This window comes from Vanellus vanellus (genome assembly GCF_965231255.1).
Source record: "Vanellus vanellus genome assembly, chromosome: 10".
Lineage (NCBI taxonomy): Eukaryota > Metazoa > Chordata > Aves > Charadriiformes > Charadriidae > Vanellus > Vanellus vanellus.
The window spans coordinates 14,583,053-14,595,818 of NC_138915.1; the positions used below are offsets into that span (position 1 = coordinate 14,583,053).

General features: G+C 53.4%; 1 protein-coding gene across 1 annotated transcript in view; it reads left to right on the forward strand.

Annotated features, from left to right (window-relative positions):
• Window positions 1-3,552: 3,552 nt before the first annotated feature.
• The window catches only part of EDA (ectodysplasin A), a gene marked incomplete at its 5' end in the record, with an annotated part of 80,849 nt that continues 71,635 nt past the window's right edge, over window positions 3,553-12,766 (forward strand). Inside the window, one exon of the mRNA XM_082488022.1 lies at window positions 3,553-3,840. Coding sequence (XP_082344148.1) covers window positions 3,553-3,840 — 288 coding nt within the window. The remainder of the gene's footprint in view (window positions 3,841-12,766) is intronic.

The window sequence follows — 12,766 nt, forward strand, 5'->3', positions numbered from 1 at the left end:
CCCAGCTCTCCAAGTCCAACCCTGACAGCCGTGCAGCAGAAGGTGCCTCCAGGTGGGCTCACAGGGCACATCCCTGGGCATCACCCGGCATGAAAGACCTTCCCGCAGCAGGTCTAGCACAAGGCTAATGTCCCAGGGGAGCTTCACCAGCAGTGGTCACCCAGAACTCCAGAGCCTAGGGCACTTGCTAGGTGACAGTCTTTGCTGTGGCTACCCTTCCTACAGCTCTGATGATAACTATGACATTCCCTCTCGGTGCTTGCGTACCCAGCACTGATGTTCTGCTCTGCATTATCTGATCCTCCAAAACCAGCTGGAAGTGCTCCTCAGCAGTGCCACCTAGCCACTCCTGCGGCACCCTCCGCAGCCCCAGCCCCTCCTTCTTCCTTGCATTAAGACCTTTGCAATCTTTTTTTCTCACCTTTTTTTTTTATTTTATTTTTTCAAATTTTATCCTATTTTCTTCAGGCCACCTCTCCAATTTGTTAAGATAATTTCAAACGCTGTAGTCAAACTTCTTCACAGCCTGTGGCATGTAGGCATCGTACAGAATCTTATTAATCTCACTCTCTATTTCATTATCAAGCAAACCCACTGATTGGTAATAGAACCAGCAAAGACTTTGGCAGAGCTGCTTTTGATATGTTGCTTCCTCGACTGTAAACTATCGATAAACTGCTCCTTGCAGTGCAAATGCTCATTTAAGGCGCCTCCCCTGCTCAGCCGCCGGTTCCTGCCTTCCTCCTGCATCTGCTCTTGCAAGCCCCTGAGGCTGGTGCGCCTTACAGCGACCCCGAGGAGGAAACCGGTCCGCAGCAGGAATGCCAAAGCACGGTGGAAATCAAGATAAAGCAGTTGCCAGCTTTGCTGGTCACTGAGGAGCTTAGATTGGCCTGACGAGGTCACCCTCAACAAATCACCGATAGTTGTCCTCCGTTTCATCTCACCCTCCAGGTGCTAACAAACACCTTGATTATTCTCAATGCTTTGGGGATCTTTAGCCAAGCTGTGTGGCCTCTTTAATAATTTCCCAACATTTTATTCAGCCTTACCCAGTCTTTAAAGCTCTCCCTGACCCCATGAATTCCCAATGATAGCCCCTAATGATTTGGCTAAAAAATCATCTTCATTAGGCCCAGCAATTTGCAAAAATCCTAATGTTTCTCCTACTCCACCTTCCCTTCCCTGGTCTTACCTGTCGCTGGTGTTACCAGTTGCCTGACTGAAACCTGCATGTGTTTGGTTCTTTTTTGTAATATAGTTTCTCACTAAAATAGTCCCAACCCTTCTGTTTGCTTCCATTTCAGCTGTACGGGTTCCTCCTTGCTGAGAAGAACCACCTGGTTTTTCTCTCCTTGTTTACTGACATACTTGATGTTTCCTTATCTCCCACGCCACTTGCTGTCTGTCCTCGCGCTCCCTCGCGGTCAGAGCTTTGCTCCTTCCAGCTCTGTCCCCACATGCTCACGCTATTCTGTTACACTCGGTATTAGGGACTGGTCTGATTTATACTTTCTGTGCGTGTTCCTTATTGTGTTCGAGATGACCAAGCTGATCTCATGCTATTCTTTCTATCTCGCTTCTGCATTGGGATGGTCTGCAGATGTGCCATTACTCTAATTTCAACAAGGAGCCGGCAACTCCCTGGATGTCTTCCCCCACTCCTGGTTTTCTGAGGGATATATACCCGAACTCATGGTTTATTCAAGCCTGACTTCTTGATGTTCACAGTCTTCTCTCTCAAAATCCAGGATTCTTCCTGGTTAACTTTTGCCCAAGTTGCTTTCCACCTTTGATGTTTTTCTAGCAGTCAGAATCAACCTTTAAAAAGCTGGAGAAGGCATCAATAGTTGCCCCAAAACGTCCAAAAACCTGCCGGGCACCCACTGCTCAGCTGCATTCACCTCCCAAACAGTGCCCACAGAATTAAAGTCCGCCTGCTGAGCCCTGGGCTTTGGATACCTGCGCTAGCTGCTCTCAAAAGTCCTCCTCTGATTTCTCACTGCAGAGAATCCTCCACACATGCAGCCGCCTGGCAGTGAGGCTCGTTTTGAGAGGCTATTTGCCTAATGTGACCGCACTCTCAGGTGTTTACAGTCCCAAGGGGGCTGTAGCAAACTGCCCGTCGTACGAGACGAGCTCTGGGTTTCCACCCTTGTCTAGCTTGCTTCCAACACTAGTGAGGTATAACCCGCGCTGAGCAACCGCCCAGCTGTCATGGTTTCAGCTGGGACAGAGCTGATTTTCTGACTAGCAGCTGGTGTAGGGCTATGTTTTGGGTTTGTGATGGGAATACTTTTGATAGAACACTGCTGGTTTTGGTTGTTGCTAAGCGGTCAAGGCCTTTTCTGCTCTTTACACCGCTCCACCAGCGAGTAGGCTGGGGGGGCACAAAAAGCTGGGAGGACATACAGCCGACCGCAGCTGGCCAAAGGGATATTCCATGCCATGTGATGTCATGCTCAGCACATAAAGCTGGGGGAAGAAGAAGGAAGGGGGGGCAGGGGGATGCTTGAAGTGATGGAGTTTGTCTTCCCAAGTAACAGTTATATATGATAGAGCCCTGCTTTCCTGGGGATGGCTGAACACTTGCCTGATGATGGGAAGCAGTGAATGAACTCCTTGTTTTGCTTTGCTTGCGTCTGCAGCTTTTGCTGTAGAATCATAGAATAGTTTGGGTTGGAAGGGACCTTCCTCTAGACCAAACCCCTGCAATGAGCAGGGACACCTTCAACTAGGCTGGGTTGCTCAGAGCCCTGGCCAACCTGACCTTGAATGTTTCCAGGGATGGGGCATCTACCTCTACCTACCACCCATCTCTATCTATTAAACTGTCTTCACCTCAACCCACATGTTTTTTTTTTCTCACTTTTACTCTTTGCATTCTCTCCCCTATCCCAACTGGGATACGAGCGAGCAGCTGTGCCGATCTTGGTTGTCAGCGGGGGTTAAACCACGACACCAGCCGATTGATGATCACGGAATCATAGAATACCAGGTTGGAAGGGACCTCAAGGATCATCAGCTGAATCTGAAAAGTGTCCAGTGACGGGGAATCCGCCAGTCCCCTAGGGAGATTATTCCAATGGCTAGTTGTTCTCATTGGGAAAAATTTTCTTCTTGCGTCTAATCAGAATGTGCCCGGGAGTTACTTGTACCCATTACCCCTCGTCTTTTTGGTGTGACTCCTGACAAAAAGGGAGCCTCCGTCCCCTTCGCAGCCACCCTTTACGATTTGCGGCTTCAGCCTGCCACTCCTTGCGCTATTCGCCTGCCCAAAAGAACAACGCCGCGGCTGGAAGACCCAGGCGCGCTGGGCCAGCCCCAGGACTTACGGCTACCCAACCCCTGCCGCGGGGCCAGCGCCCGCGCCGGCCGGGCCAGCCCGCAGCGGGGCGGGGCCAGCCGGCCCCGAGGCCCCGCCCACCCCCGGCAGAGCCCCGCCCCGCTGGCGGGGCGCTGGGGCGGCCCCGGCCGCGCAGCCCCGCGGCGGCACGGCGCGCCCCGGCCGAGCATGGAGCAGTAGCGGCTCGCCGCTCCGTACCGCCGGCCATGGGTGCGGAGCGCAGGGAGGCGGCGGCAGCGGCGGCGGCGCCCCGCGGCGGCTGCGCCTGCGGCGGCGGGAGCTGGCGGCTCTTCCTCGGTTTCTTCGCGCTGTCGCTGGCTCTGCACGTCCTGACGCTGGGCTGCTACCTGGAGCTGCGCTCCGAGCTCCGCCGCGACCGCGGCCCGCAGCCCGCCGCACCGCCGAGGCGGGACGGGACGGCGGCGGCAGCCCCGGGCTCACCGGCAACCGGCCGGCCGCAGCGGCCCGCCGAGGGTGCGGAGCGGCGGCAGCAGGTGGGTGCCGGGCCGGGCCGGGGGAGGGGGGGCGGCGGGGAGGAGGAAGAGGAGGAGGGGTGGGGGGGTCCGCACTTGTCGCGGAGCCCCGCGTCCCCCCTCCCCCCCCCCCCCGCCCCGGGGACCCCGGCGGTGTTGGCTCCATCCCTCCGCCCGCCGGTGCGGGTTGGGGCCGTCCCGCTCCCGCAGGCGCTTCAAAACAAAAACAAACAACCCTCGGTTGTGTTTATTTAGAAAAAAAAAAAAAAAAAGGGGGGGGGGGGGAAAGAAGCCTTAAACTCGCGCAAACCACCTGCAGCACGCTGCTCTCCTGTCGCTCTGTCGTGACAGCCCCGCCGTGTCGGCTCCGCTCCCGACAGCCCGGCCTTGGCCGCGGGGGGAGCGCGGTGCCTGTGCCATCGGCGGGGGGGGCTCCTCCGCGGGGGGGCCGTCCTGCAGCGGGAGAGCTCTGCACAGCTCAGCTTTACACCCCCATCCCCCCCCTCCTGCCCACCTCGTTTTCTGATGGAAATCCTCTTCCCTGCACGCCCCGCGCTCGCCTCTCTCCTCCTGGGGTGGTTTTAATTATTTGAATTTTTTTTTTTTTCAAATTATTTGAATTCCCCCCCCCCCCCCCCCAACCCCCCCCATCCTCCTGCAACCAAGATGCATCAGTCAGCCTTTGCGGTGATGGCTCGGCGTCCCCCCTCCTCCCCAGCAGCTTGTAAGTCTGAACCGTGCGGGACAGGTTGGCTTCTGCCTCCGTTTTTCCCGGCTGGTGTGTGGAGCCCGGGGGAGCGATGTTGCCCGGGGGGGGGCTCGCTTGTCCCGAGAGCCTCTGGGAGAGCAGGAGCAGAGCTGGGGCCTCCGCTCCCAAACTTAGCTCATTTTTTCCAGGCACGAAACCTCGCTGCGAGCAGGATAAGCTGGAGGAAGGAGTTTCCTCCCCTTCGAGCCTCGCAAGCGGATGGCCCGCTCCCCGAAAGTGCCAGGGGGTCGGGGGGAGCGGAGGCGCAAAGCCCTGCTGCAGCGCCCCGGCAGCCCTTGCCTCGCTGGTTATCAATGCATGGGGCAGGGAGGGGGGGAACAGGACAAAAATAGCTTTGATAAAGCTGCGAGTTTGGAAACTCTTCCTTCGACTTGGCAGCGGGCAGCCCTTCGGCTGCGCCGGCCTCGGCTGCTCCCGGGAAAGCCCGGCTCGCGCTGTCCCTTGGGTATTTGGATTCTGCAGCTTCCGATAATAAAATCTAAGTAAGCGTTGAACTGGAGAGAACCCGTGCTATCTGGACATTGTTTGGTCGTGTCCCCCCCCTCAGTATTTAAGCATTGTCAACATAAAGTGAGTCGGAGCGGCTTGATGTCATGTTGGAATTCTTAGGTTGTCTTGTAATAGCATGTGGCTGAAGTTCCTTTCGTGTTATCGTGCTGGATCTGTTTAGTCTTTAGAGCTCTTCTTTCCTGCGCGTGTATAATGAAATACCAGGGTAAATAGTTGAGGCATTCATAAATTACAGCGTTAGATAATTTGTCTCTGGATGCGTACGAAGATCCAAGCGTCGCTCACTACAGCTGACATACTCCAGATAAGGTAATGCTAATTATTTATTTCTTTATTTTACATCTGGGCTGTCAGGCGTAGGATGAAAAATTCTTTCGGACATATTGAAGCAGTTGGTTGTGAGGGCAAGTTTCCTCGTAGTAAGGGCAGCGTACAGCCCGCAGCCGAACTGCTGGCACCGAAAACGCTCTGTTTGGGAACTGGTGCTGTGACAACGTGTAACTAACATTACTTGTAGTAGTGCTGCTCTCCTGTTTCTCACTGACTTTTCTGCCTTACCATTGGCCTGAGTCTATGTGCAGCGAAAAACAGCCACCTTCTGTGTCGTGGGGTGCTGTGAATATATCCCTTCTGTGATTCAAGCAAGGAAATGAGGTATTTGCAAACAGCTTTATTTTAAAAGCATCGACAATGTTAAAACCTTCGGGGTATGTGTGGGGTTCCTCGCTGCTTTCCAACCCGTAGCAGCCAAGCTGCGCTGCTGATAAACCCAAAGGGCGCTCCCATGCACGTGTGTCGGGAGATGGATGCTTACAGAAATTAAGCAGAAATTACTAAGTAATTATTTCAAGAGATCTGATCAATGGCATCTCTCTCCCAGGGACCTGCCAGGGAGCGGTCAGGATCAGGGTGCGCTGGGGGGACCCGGCATCCCGATAAAGGGGGTGCTGTGAGCCCTCAAATGGGCCTTTCGCTGTGCTATGCGTTTTCAGTAACGAGGCCGAGTGATGACTGCATGTATTGCGATTGTACGAGCTGATTCAAAAACAGAAAATACTCCCCTTCCTGATCCTTTTTTTTCTTTTTTTTTTTTTTTTTTCCCCTTCCTGACCTGAGGCAGGGGGGAGAGGAGCGGGGGGAAGGCCGGGGAGCGATGGTCAGCACCCGAGATTTTGGCAGAGATCTCGCCTGGCCCTGTGCCAGAAATGACCTCATGACAGGAGTGAGATTTGGCAGCTCGATAACGCCCCACTTCCCTATCTTACAGGGTATTCAAATATGTAACTCATTTAAGATACAAGGGCAATTTTTCATGGCAGAGGTTGAGGCATTGTAGTTCACATCTTTGTCCCAGAAGCTGCGGGGTGTTGCATCGCCGGTTTGGCGTCGAGATGAAAAGTTTGTTAGTGCTGCTTTAATTCATCGGCTCTTCGATTGCTGTCCCTCCGAGATGCGATAGCGGAGTTGCGGAGCGTGGGTACATTCAGCCTTGGGTGGTGTTACGAAATCTAAATAATCCCTTCAGCTGGTTGTGCCGTGGAGTACAAAAGTGATTCTGTCGGTGTGTTCGTTAGCGTTTGGCAGGCACTTCGCTAATGGCTGCACTCGCGGAGAGCAGGCAGCAGGGTACCACGTACCGCTCATTAAAATATCTTACGCCTAAACTATATTGTGGTTTGTTGTCAAAAAAAAATCATCCTTGTAATATTTGAGCCTTGTGGAGCATCGTTTCTGTGCTTTTTCTCTGAGCAAGTCCGTGTCATGCCAGATTTCTGCAAAAACTTGTTTTTCCCCAATGCTGGGCAAAGCGCGTGCCCTTGTGAGTGTCCTGAGACGGGCTTAAAAGTTGCCAAAGTCTGCCTCTTGGAATGAGATCAAATACCCATCAGATCTGTCACATCAAACCAATGGCGGAGGCGCTTGAGGCTGCCCGGGGGGAGCTGCTGAGTCACCCGAAAAAATGTGCTGAGCGGCAATTCAGTTACCAGCACTTACCTCCATCCACGCCAAAGGTGTCCCCTCTGGGTCTCCACCTCTCACGTTTTTAATGAGGGATGCGGCACCGCTTTCCAGTAGTGCTGACATAGGCATTCCTGACAATGTTGTTGCTTTCCTGACGGTGTTTGTAATTTCATCGAAGCAATGTATATAAACCCCCAAATTGTTAGTTTCCTTGTTTTTCTTCCCTTTCCCACCTGTATCCCTCCATCTCCTGAAGGAGCAGTCACAGCCCTCCTCTTCCAGCAGTTGTTAGTGGTATATAATCCCATTTAATTTATATCTGCCTTCTAAAAGCCTGCTTGCTTATTTGATAAGGAAATCATAGGAATAAAGCTTTAGAGGTGAAGCAGTATCTTGCTTGTAGTCACGGATAAAGAAATGCAGTGAGAGTGTGCACCTTAGTCTATGCACGCTGCTTTTTGTTATTATTTAGTAAAAATGAAGAACTGGCTTTACTTGAGGGGGAGGTGGGGAAAGATTTAGGGAGCAATACGTAGTTTTTCCTCTGTTTCTGCTCAGGATGCTGTGGCAGAGTAATTCTTGGTGAATTATTTGGGGTGGTTTCACCTGGAGAAGGGCTGTGGCACGTTGGCCTCTGTAAGTGGCCGTGGGAAAGGGCGGTTGGCTGTAGAGGATGGAGGGACATCGTGTTGTCTTTCACGCTCGGTCTGTTGTCCACCCTCTGCCTCCGAAGAGTCGTAACCCAAAATAGGGAATTGTGGCCAGGTACTTGCTGCCGTCTGTTCTCCAAATAATTGTACGGTGTTTCTCAAGATGATGATGTCAGTCTGGTGTAAGTAGCTCTATACTGACACGGAGTTTTGACGGTTGGTCAGAACATCTAGGCAAGACTTGCTTAGTGTAAAAGCAGAAGGGTGTTAGTGCTCAGCCGTGAGGGCACCTTGGGGTCTTAATGTAGAATAAAATACCAATTATTTTGCCCTTTTGTCTCAGTTCCAGCTCCAGAGTACAGGACGGCACTCAGGTGTGATTCGCACAAGCCGTCAAGGGGTGTAAGAGGCATTAAAGCCGCTCCAGAGGCTTTTCCCTCCCTGAGCATACCTCGAGCTCATCCATGCACGTTCATCCCCATGTCTGGTTCCCGCATCCCGAGCCGGGGGGCTGCACCAGCGCATGATGGATCAGGGAAGAGCTGAGACCCGACAACGCGCTGAAAGCTTTGAGCAGAGGGTCTTGTTGGAAACGTTTCTCCAGCATTAGCCTCCCTGCAGGGCACGAACCTTTAAATACCTGTGCAGGGCTCAGGCTTGGGGATTTCGTGGTCTCAGATGATGGAAGCCCCGGGTCCGTGCAGGCGGGCCATGGAGCAGAAGGAAGATGGTGTTTAGGGATGCGTTTCATAGCGGGTTTTCCCTCCGATTACCCTCTTGGCAGTCTCGGCTGTAGCTGAAGGAAGCTCTCGCGGGGCAGTAAAGGGAGACCACAGTGCGCTGTAACCCGTCGGGGCTCTGGTGACCTTCGTTCAGGTTGTAATGGTGCCCGTCCCTCGACAGGGAGGATGACATTCCTGAGGTTGCCTGAGGTTTGGGGTCTGTGCTGGGGAGAGGGGGGCTGCAGCGGGATTGCCTGATGGCAAATAGAAAACATATTTCTGCTACTATTCCGATGAATATTCTGTGCAAAATCTGGCACGAGTCCATCAACTCCTCCTTTGAAAAAGAAAATGGCACAGCGTGTCAGGAGAACGGCAGTGACTGCCGGGTATGCCGCATTAATTGGAAAATTAAGCGCGGCGTGCACTTTGCCCGCGGGGTTTGAGGCGCATCCGTGCGTGTGCCGTAGGTTTAACTCCCGGCGTGCGGAGGAGCCGTCTCCTTTGGCTGCGTGGGGACTGCCCGGCCGGCGCACTGCCGGCGCCCTGCTGCCCAGGCGCGTTCTGCTCCTTTACCGGGGTTTATGGTGCTGCTCGCGTGCGTTTTGTTCTGCCTCCTTACACCGAGCAGGTGAGATGGTCATCATGTCGTATGCGGTGGGATGCCACCGCTGCTGAGCTGTTCAGCTGCGAGGGCTGGAGCTTAGGAATTCCCCTTCGGAAAGGGGGAAACGGTCTGCGAGAAAATAAATAGCTGCGGCTCTGGGGGCTGCGGGGGTGTCTTGCTGGGGAAACCCCCAAAGTACCGGGGATGGTGGCGAGAATAGCACACAGGTAGAAAAAGAAAAATCTCACGCCTCGGAGAGAAGAGGCAGTTGGGAAACATGGAATATATTTTGCAAGTGGATGCCGAGGGCGCACAAAGCGCATGTGATGTAGGAATAATTAAGCGAGCGACCAAGCGTGCGGCCGAGGGGAGCAGCCCTTGCTTTGGCCGCCGTCCCGAGGAGGCTGGGCGGTGGGACGGCATGCACGGGGAGCACGGTGCTTCCTTCCCCCCTGGGCTGTTGGTGGGCTCTGCCCCATCTTTCCCTTCCGGACCTGAGCTTTCTGGTGTATTTTCTTTATTTTTGTTTTCTGCTCGTTCCACAAAGGATAAATACTGCAGCTCTGTGCAAGGACTCCAGACTTCTTATCAGCGTTTATTGAATTCCGTAATGGAGAAGGTGGTTGTTGCCGAAGTATGTGTTTGGTCACGTGTTTGTCAAAGTTGCAGGGTTTTCCACAATTTTTAGGTGAGTTAACTGGCAAACACTCAAACCTGTGTTTTTAACGCTCAGTGGCATTCCGAAGTCATCTTTCACTTAACCTCATAGTACATAGTGCTTTATCAAACTGATATTATTCTAACCTTTTAACATTATTTTTCTTACCACATAATACTATAAATCATCTCTGCTCTTCCATACACATGTAGTATCTTGTAATGCTAATTAAACTGCACACTGTCCTAATTTTGCTCTCTTACTAACGCAATATATTTTTCTTGACAGGAAGCCAAACCCTGAGAGCTTCAGAGCATGCGAAGCTCTCATTCCAGTCTTATTATATGTTAATGACTTTATATTTGAATATCTTTCAACACTTTAAGAGGATGTTATTTTTAGAGGTGTCTGGCTGTGAAAGGTAACCCGTATGTGAGAGGCTGAGGGTTTTTTTTTGTGAATGTAAAGCACGGAGTAAACTCTGTGCAATGAGTAAGCGGTGAGGGTGTCTCTGAAGATGCGTAATCTGTCAGAATTCATTGTGCACAAGTACAAAATTATAGTGAGATTTGGATGCAATTTTAAAATAGTTAACGGTCTTTATAGGAGAGGAAAATAAAACTCTTGCCTAGACTTTTGCATGTTGCAGTTGTTAGTGCTCTCTTGTTAAAGCTCTTGGGGAAACGCACTGTTTTTGTACGATGGTGGTGCTGATGCCAGTTGGGCCTGAGTGCTACTATAACAAAAATAATTACTCACAGATGGGTGGATATTAAAATGAGCTCTTTCCATAAGCCCAAATAAAATTCTGTTGTAAGTGCGAAGTACTAAATATGCAAGGCTGTACTGATGAAACGCCGGTGCCGTAATGCATTCCAAATGGTGAGTGCCAGCGTCCTCCGGCTGGAGCTGCCCCTCGGCTGCAGCCTGTCGCTCTTCGCTCCGTATCTGCGCTTCCTCAGGAGCGGCTCTCGCAGCAGCAGAAACCGAGCAGCAACTTGAAATGAGATGTAAATCTGCAAGCGATCGAGCGCTGCGCCTCCCGTCTGCCCATGGGCAGGAGGAATACCGCGCAAAGCTGACCCCCCGCCTGCCGCGCGTTCTGCTGGGTCACGTTCGGTCAGGAGACCTGGATGTGTTGAGAAAAGTGGGGGACGCCAGCAACGGGCATTGCGTTGCATGGCTCTGCAGCAGCGGGCGTTGCGTGGGGTGGGGTGGGGTGGTGGTGAATGGCTTTGAAGCAGTGGGCATTGGGTAGTGTTGGGTGGCGTTGCATGGCTTTGCGGCAGGGTGGCGTTGGGTGGCGTTGCATGGCTTTGCGGCAGGGTGGCGTTGGGTGGCGTTGCATGGCGTGGGGTGGCATTGCATGGCTTTGAAGCGGTGGGTGTTGCATGGCGTGGGGTGGCATTGCATGGCTTTGAAGCGGTGGGCGTTGCATGGCATGGGGTGGCGTTTCATGATGTGGCGTCGCATGGCTTTGCAGCAGTGGGCATTGGGTGGTGTTGGGTGGCATTGCTTGGCTTTGCAGCAGGGTGGCGTTGGGTGGTGTTGCATGGCTTTGCGGCAGGGTGGCATTGGGTGGTGTTGCATGGCTTTGCGGCAGGGTGGCGTTGGGTGGCATTGCATGGCGTGGGGTGGCATTGCATGGCTTTGAAGCGGTGGGTGTTGCATGGCGTGGGGTGGCATTGCATGATGTGGCGTCGCATGGCTTTGCAGCAGTGACAAGCGGGGTGGCGTTGCGTGGCTGTGCAGCGGCGTGTGTTGGCGTGGCGTTGCGTGGCTGTGCAGCGGCGTGTGTTGGCGTGGCGTTGCGTGGCTGTGCAGCGGCGTGTGTTGGCGTGGCGTTGCGTGGCTGTGCAGCGGCGTGTGTTGGCGTGGCGTTGCCATGGTGGGCATTGCTCGGCGTGGTGCGGCAGCAGGCGTTGTGCTGCACGGGGCTGTGGGTGTTGTGTGTTGATGCATTGCATGGCGTGGCATCGCAGCAGGACTTTGATGCAGTGGCTGGCAAAGCGATGGCTGGTAGCCGCTTGCTCCACACCGAGTTGCCTGCGCTGTCGCCCAGCTGTGGGCTAAATTTGGGCAGCACAGGGCTGCCAGACAGCCCCAGCGAGGGTGGTGAATGGGGCTGCGCGAGGTCAGGCCCTCCATGTCTCCGCTGCTTTTGCCTCCTCACAATAGACACAATGTCCCAGGGGGTCCCCAGCCCATCGGTGACGCAGCAGGGTGCGACACCCCATCCCCGCCGGCAATGCAGCCCTGTCCCTCTGTGCCCAGCCTTTGTCTGGCGGCCCTTAATCCCTCTTTGCAATTCATCTTGCCGCTGTGCTTTACATCTCTCTTGAGGCACGTAACAAGGTGGAAGGGGGAAGAGAGTTAGACAGTTTCTTAAGCCAGCGCTTGAAGTACAACCCACCTCGGAGTGTGTAACAGCTCTATAGTTGTAAATGGTATACGGGTGGAAGAGTTGGGGAGCGGCTGTGTGGGGGTTGTGGTTTCCACCGTGGCCGAGGATGAGCCACGTCCGTGCTTGGACCAGCACTGATGCTCCTGGTCCGGCTCCGGGATGTCTTTTCTGGTTTCCCCGCAATAATTACACTGGATGCTGCCACTCCTGCACACTGCTCCCTGGATATAAACCTCACCGCGCTTCTTCATCAAATTTCTGTTGTCTTGTTCCTTTTCCCTTTCCCATTTCTTATTTTAAAGGACTGCAACACTGGCATTCATTCCTCTGCTCCCTCGCAGACCCCCGCTGCTGCGCCGGCCGGGGAGCAGGAGGTGGCCGGGTGCTCCCTTGGCAAGAGACCCTCTGTCCCCTGGAATAACACTTGCACGTCTCAAAGAAATGCTATCTCTTGGCTTTTGGTTTTTCGGTTGTTTTATTCAGTGTTCTCCATCTCCGTTACAGTCAGCGTTTCGCTATAGGTCTGCACGTGGTTTTTTTTTTTTTTTCCTGTGTAAATAATACTGAGCGCTTTCCATAGGAGGAAAAAATGAGCCCAGCGCTCCCGATGGCAGGTCCCGCGCCGGAGCAAGAAAATAGGTATTTAGGCTGTGTCGGCTGCAGAT